General features: G+C 47.7%; 1 protein-coding gene across 4 annotated transcripts in view; it reads left to right on the top strand.

Annotated features, from left to right (window-relative positions):
* The first annotated feature begins 316 nt into the window (after nt 1–316).
* The window catches only part of CACNA1D (calcium voltage-gated channel subunit alpha1 D), a 316740-nt gene continuing 310363 nt past the window's right edge, over nt 317–6693 (top strand). For all 4 annotated transcript variants that reach the window (XM_024746347.1, XM_024746350.1, XM_024746346.1 and 1 more), the window contains exons 1-3: nt 317–383; nt 2349–2658; nt 6411–6516. In XM_024746347.1, coding sequence (XP_024602115.1) covers nt 317–383; nt 2349–2658; nt 6411–6516 — 483 coding nt within the window. The remainder of the gene's footprint in view (nt 384–2348; nt 2659–6410; nt 6517–6693) is intronic.

Genomic DNA, 6693 nt, shown 5'->3' on the forward strand with positions numbered 1-6693 from the left:
CAAGCCAATTCTCCTTTGCAGCAAAAAATTACATGTATATATTATCAAGATAATATATACATCCGATCTTATTTTTTAAAAAAAAGTTTATTTTGCTCCGATTTTGAAAAAGAGGGAGCGTGGGTGGCCAGCGGTTTTTATAAATTATTCTTATTTTCTGTTATCTGTCCCCGTCCCTCCCCACCCCCTGCTGAAGCTTGAATAAGGGCAGGGATCGCGGCTCCTACCTATCGGTCACCCCCTTGCCCGTTCCTCCCCTGCCCCAACGCCTAGCACAGTGCCCTGCACACAGTAGGCGCTCAATAAATGTTCGTGGATGATGATGATGATGATGATGAAAAAAATGCAGCATCAACGGCAGCAGCAAGCGGACCACGCGAACGGTGAGCAGCCAGAGCCTGGGCACCCGCTGCCAAATCTAATCCTTGTCATGGTCCTCCTCTTCCCACCCCCCTCTTCCTTCTCACCCCCCTCCCATCTCTGATGCGCTGGTGGGTTGAGGGGGTTGGAGAGGATGCTTCTAGCTCGGTGTCATCTACACAGAAAGGGGAGATGCGTGACAGCCACTCCGTTCTCCCCTTCAGGCCTTGAATGTCAGAGCTAATTCTGCATTTGTGGGGTGGGGGCGGCCGTGGAGTCCGTGGAGTACTGTGCCGCCGGAGGGGCGGCAAGCCGAGGTGATTCGGCTTCAGTGTCCTCGGGCTCAACTTTCCTCCAACGCTCTCGAGCGATGGAAAGGGGGTGGCTATGAGTCTTCACCCGGAGCCCCCTTTCCAGCCTCTTCACCTCCTTCCCCGGCCCCTGGTTAATTAGGAAGAAGGTCTCTGGTGGCATCCGGAAAATTCTAGGATTGCCAGGTTTCAACCTTCTCGCCGGTGGGTGAAGCATCCCCCTACCCTTGAGAGGGAGGCTGGGTCTCGGAGTCGCCGGCCAGGGGGTCGGGTGGAACGCGTATTCCCGCTCGCAGCGCCGCTGTGCACACGTCGGTAACCTAGCAATGCCCGGAGAGTCGCTGCCGCTGTGAGGCTCTGCGCCCCAGCCCGGCCACGTGCAGTTACCATGCCGGCCCGGCTGGGTCGAGGGAAGGGGGCGCAGCTCCTGGCCAGCCCTCTACACTCCTGCCTGGAGGTCACTGGAGTCCGCCACAACCCTCCATGGGCTCGCAGCCTTCCCGATGACCGCTCCCCAAGGGAAGACTTGGGGCGACTCCTCCCCTGGCTCAGACCGTCTGCTGCCCAACCCCAAGGCCCCCTCTCAGGCTGCTGGCCAGGCAGATGTGTGCTCGTTTTGACTCTTCCTTGCTTTTTCCTGAGCAAGAATTGGTTTTGCAAACGCCCATCCCTCTACCTCTGCCGCCACGCTCACTTTGACTTCTGTCTCAGTAAGGAGGTTGTGACCAGAGGCAGGCAGGTGCCGGGGAGACCTGCCTGGGACTTGGCCTGACCCCAGGCTGGAGAGGGCTTTGCACATGGAACCCTCTTGGGGTTCTACCCTGTGTGCACTTGGATACCAGCCTACACTGAGGTGATTCCTGTTTAGGCCTTGAGGGCCCCTAGCATAACCCAGCCTGTCTATCCTAGGTGTAAGGGTGCAGGCTGCCTGCCTTGTCTGTTTCTTTGGATGCTGGCTTGGCTGCTGCAGCTGCAGTTTAAAATGCAAAAAAGCCCTAAAGATGTTTTCTGTTTTCCGAAGACTGTGGAGGAAATGAGTCCCAAGCATCATGAATTTTCATTTGGAGGAAGTGTCAGTGCATAATCTAGGCATTGGTTATGGGGCTTTTGGTATTGCCCTGGTGCCGGTGGAGGATTTTTTTTTCCATGCTGAAAAAAGTGCATTGGTGGCTATGGAGATATTTTGGAGTAACACCCTGAAAATGATTAAGACTGTTGAATTATTGCCACTGCTTTTTTTGTGTGTGTGTATGCGTCTGTGTGATGGTAGTTATTTTGAAGAAAAGCTGTTGTATGTATCTGTTAACTCATCAGAGATACATGGGTTTTAAAAGTCAGAAAAGATTTGAAATAAATGTGGGAATGACCTCAGTTTGTCTGAAGGAATGCACTGAAAGACTCCTTGTGAAGACACGGGTGTAGGGAGTTACTGACCCATTGGGCGTGATGCAGCAGTGGTCCTGTGTTACTGACACTTTGGGCAGGGCTTGCGGACTTTCCTTGCTACTCTTGCTGGCCAAACTCTGCTTCTGAAAAATAGGACACGAGGTTTCAAATGGAAACATGGGGATGATTTCCCTACTGTTCTTGATGGGAAAACACTTTAGCTTTCTTCTGACACTGGATTTTCATTGTTTTGTTTTGTTTTTTAATTTTCCCTTTTCTCCTTCTTCCCAGAGGCAAACTATGCAAGAGGCACCAGGCTCCCTCTTTCTGGTGAAGGACCAACTTCTCAGCCGAATAGCTCCAAGCAAACCGTCCTGTCTTGGCAAGCCGCGATCGACGCTGCTAGACAGGCCAAGGCTGCCCAAACTATGAGCACCTCTGTACCCGCACCTGTAGGATCTCTCTCCCAAAGAAAACGTCAGCAATACGCCAAGAGCAAAAAACAGGGTAACTCGTCCAGCAGCCGACCTGCCCGCGCCCTTTTCTGTTTGTCACTCAATAACCCCATCCGAAGAGCCTGCATTAGTATAGTGGAATGGAAGTATCCTTTTTTGGGGGAAGGCTTTCTCGTTTTCTCTTTTACCATCTGTTCTTTAAAAGGATTTGCTTTCTGAAATGGCACTTACAAAGTGATAGCATTTTGGAATGTGAGCAACAGAAGAAGTTGTGTGTAGAGGGTTTCATGGTATATAATTTCCTATCTCCTCTGGGTGTAGAGGGGTATCTCTCTGGGTAAGTATAGGCTCCTCTGTGTGTGTGTGTGTGTGTGTGTGTGTGTGTGTGTGTGTGTGTGTGTAGTGGTGGGGGAGGGAGTGACAACCTGAAACTTCAAAGTGGTAGATAATTAAAATATGAAATTAACCTTTGGTCATTTGACACTAGATGGTTAGTTTCAATGCACCATTGTTTTTTGGCAGTGGTATGCATTGAACCTATTGCAAATAAGGTATGCTGATTAAAAAAAAAAAAACTGTACTAGAAATAAATACATTTTTGACCTTTAGTGGAATCTTCTCATTTTGACATTTGGAATTTGCTTCGGAAACTCCAATTAATGCTAAGATGGCTTGTAGATCTGACATTTGGTGAGTCTGATTGTTCAGGTAGCTACAAATATGAACACTTGCTTCATAGGGAGGGAGCAATTTGCTCATCAATGCTATGACTTCCTGGAATTTCCTTTTGACAAGTTCCAAAACAGCATTTGAAACGTGAGCGTGAGGGAGCGTGTGAAGGGAGAGGTTTGTATGTGCCTCTTCTTTCAGCGCCCTGTGGGTTAGAGCACAGCCCTCTCAGCGGAGGAATTTACAGTTGCTGCCTTTATAAAAAAATTCTGTCTGTGTCCTTGGACTGGAGTTACATTTCTGGGTGTCTCCTTTGTATTTTTAAAACTGAACTCCAACTGCCCCAGGAGGGTTGTTAGGGCCCAGATCTTGGAAAACTAGGGTGTGCTGCCTGCTCAGTCCCTCCCCTAAACCTGGAGGCCAGGTTCCAGTGCCTGTCACCCTTCAGAAAAGGTTGACTGAGGCCTTCTTTCTGAGCAAATGGCTTTCTAATTAGGTGATTCATTGGTTTGGGTGAAACACAGCATTTCCTTCTCCCAGAAGTGTATTCGGAGTTGACCTGGGCCTTAGAGCAGTTCCTAAGCATAGGAAGGAGTATGAATAAAGGGCTTCCCCACGGAGGCTGGGGGGAGGGGAGGGGCGGTCATGCTGCAAAGGGAGGGGGTCGGTGACCCGGGCTAGAAAGTGGAGCTGAAACCCCCGTATCATTTGAGTGCCTAGCTAGGCAGCTCTTTGCACGCCCTCTGTCTTAGCTGGCTACTTTCTGTGCTCTCAGAGAGTTAAAATGAGGTAACTGTCTAGAGAGGTTTTGGAGAGAGTAGCCAAGTGTAGGATTTGAGGGGTTTTCATGTGCTTTTTCCTTTTTAGAACAGATGTCTCCTCTCCAGAGGGAGTTGCCGTGTCTCTCACATGGCTGGGGTTGTGTGGATGTGTTTTCTCTTTAGGTTCTTTTTGAGTCTGAGGACGAACACTGGTGTCGGCCCAGGAGGGAGCCGGCTCCACAGGGTGTCCCTCAAGCGGCATGGCAGCAGTCAGAGGCACAGACTGTACTTAGCTGGAATGATCTCGTCCTCCTCAGGTTGGCTTGACGTGACTCTGGGTAAGCAGAGGCCTCCCGGTGGGGTCATTCATTTCATGTGGAGTGAGGCGGGAGGCCTGGTGCCGTCTGTGCACAGTAGTTAATTTGTATATAGTAATTTATGTGAATGGAGTGAATTCCTGGGTGGTGCTGTCGACTCCCGTTCCCGCACAGCCAGACGTGTGTGCAGAAATCAGGGGCTGTGGCTGCCAGTGCAGGGAGAAGCCGCCCCTACAAATGGGGAAGTTTGCAGAATAGATCCTGAAACGATACATGTTTGTTTTTTTCAAATGACAGTTTTCTTCAGGTTCAGGGAGCAGGCTATGGGCAGCTTCCTAAAGCCAGCAGTGCCAGGCCCTGTCCGCACTGGGAGAGTGAGTTTTTACCTGCTGTTTGCCTTTACATGCAGGCAAAGCAGAGTGTCCTGCACTTGGGGAACGAGGAAGGAATATTTAGGATCAGACCCATCCGTTTCTCTAACGCTCTGTTCTGCTTGGCTTGTCAGAATCTTGTGGCAGTGGGTTAGGATCCACCGGTACCTGGCGTCTGAAACTGGACCACCATAAAGAAAACGTACTCTTATGTTTGCTTTCCTGAACAGCATCAGTGCTTCTCAGATTTGCTGGTTTATCATTTAGGTAGCAGGAAATTAAAAAGGCAGAATGGTGGTGTGGGGGAGGGGAGAGACAGTAAGTGTGTTTCCATATAGGATAGCCCTGGGGCAATTGACTTTTAAAATTTTGGAAGGAACTGCCCAAAGGAAAAATGACAAGGAGATTCTGAAGTCTTTTTAAGGTGGACTGCCTTAAAGTTGGGTCCCCACATAAGAGATTTTGTAGTACTAGATGAGTTCAAAGAATAACTACGAGGGAAGGATAACTGGCTTTAAAAATAAGCCCATCAAATTAGTAAGGGAATAATGTCTTTCACGTCCATATTTCAGTGAGTGTTAAAGTTCTTCAAGAGACTGAGGCTCCATGAAACTTAACATATCCCCAGAGACATGAGGGGTCTCTGTTTCCTTCAGCATCTTTGGATTTCCCAGAAGGAAATCAGGATGAACAGAGAAGGTCTGTGCATATGCTCAAAGCTTTAGGACTTGGAGATGTTGAGTGAAACCGTGGCCTTGCCTTTTGTGGGTGAGTGTATGGGAGAAACAGTGTCATACAACCAAGCCCAGGGTTGGAGATTAGATTGGTGCTTGTGAAACCTTGCATTTGGAAAGGCTGAAAACCAAGAGAGGAAAAACAGTCATTTTGGCAGATGTCAAATTTTGTATTGCCAGTTTTGACAGTGTCTCTTAATAACAGCAGAAGGTTTAAGCAAGTATCTGTTGAAGGCTGCTCTCAGAGTGATTCTTCCAGACAGACCCCTGAGATTTAGAAATGTTAAGTTGAACTCTGTAAGTATCTGGTGGTGATTTCTTCTGGCCTTTTATTTAATTTGTTTATAAATTGAACAAAATAACAACACGTTATAAACGGAGCTCTGGTCTGGCTCTAATCTAAAATAGTGATAACTGCTGATTAGTAAGGAAGGAAAGCGGAGGAGGGAGGTGAAGCCTGGCTTGCTTGTTACAGCGAGGGATTGGAACAGCCACAAGACAGTCACAGGTGGAATGGAGAAGGTCCTTTGTGACTTGTCCTGTCCCAGTTCGGACAGGAGATTCAGACTGACCCAGCCAAGAACAGCCTCCAAGAAAACGGCTGTAACACATGGTGACAAGGATTTGTGGAAGAGGTTTGTCTCATGATGGCTCTTCTTTGTGTCTACAACAGCCAGAAATTTAGCTCTCTGAGGCCCTTGTTGCTGTGAGAATGACACGAAGTAGAAACCTGTTTCACACAGTGCCCCAATTGGATGTACTTTTAGGTTTTCATATAAAATGTCCAACAGAAGAATGAGTGTAACGTGATCCTTGCAACAGAAGAAAAGGGCGTGGAGACGTCATTTGATAGGAAGATCTGCTGTGAGTTGACCACTAACTATTACTCCTGCTGGAAACCTTGTAGTCACAGCAGTCAGTTGAATAAGGATTTGTGGGTAAAATTTTCATTTAAAAAGCAGTTCAAAAGTGGTGTGATTGGGAGTGTGACGAGAGAGATGGTTTACGTTGGTGTAACACATATATACCTTAACAAAAATTTTCAGACCATTTGACATATTTATATTATTGGCTATTTTTGCCAATTGCGTGGCCTTAGCTATTTACATCCCATTCCCTGAAGATGATTCTAATTCAACAAATCATAACTTGGTAAGTGTCCTTAGAGTTGCTGCTTGTCCTGATGTGTGCTTATCATTTACCTCTATACTGAAGCTGGAAGCTGGCGGCTGGCTTTCTGGGTGGTTGAAGTTAACAGCTATGCATGTGATGTTTCACGGAGCTTTGCAACAGTGGTGTGTGTTTTTTTTTTTTTTTTTTTTTTTTTTT

This window comes from Neophocaena asiaeorientalis, unplaced genomic scaffold, assembly GCF_003031525.2.
Source record: "Neophocaena asiaeorientalis asiaeorientalis breed wild unplaced genomic scaffold, Neophocaena_asiaeorientalis_V1.1 scaffold251, whole genome shotgun sequence".
Taxonomy (NCBI): Eukaryota; Metazoa; Chordata; class Mammalia; order Artiodactyla; family Phocoenidae; genus Neophocaena; species Neophocaena asiaeorientalis.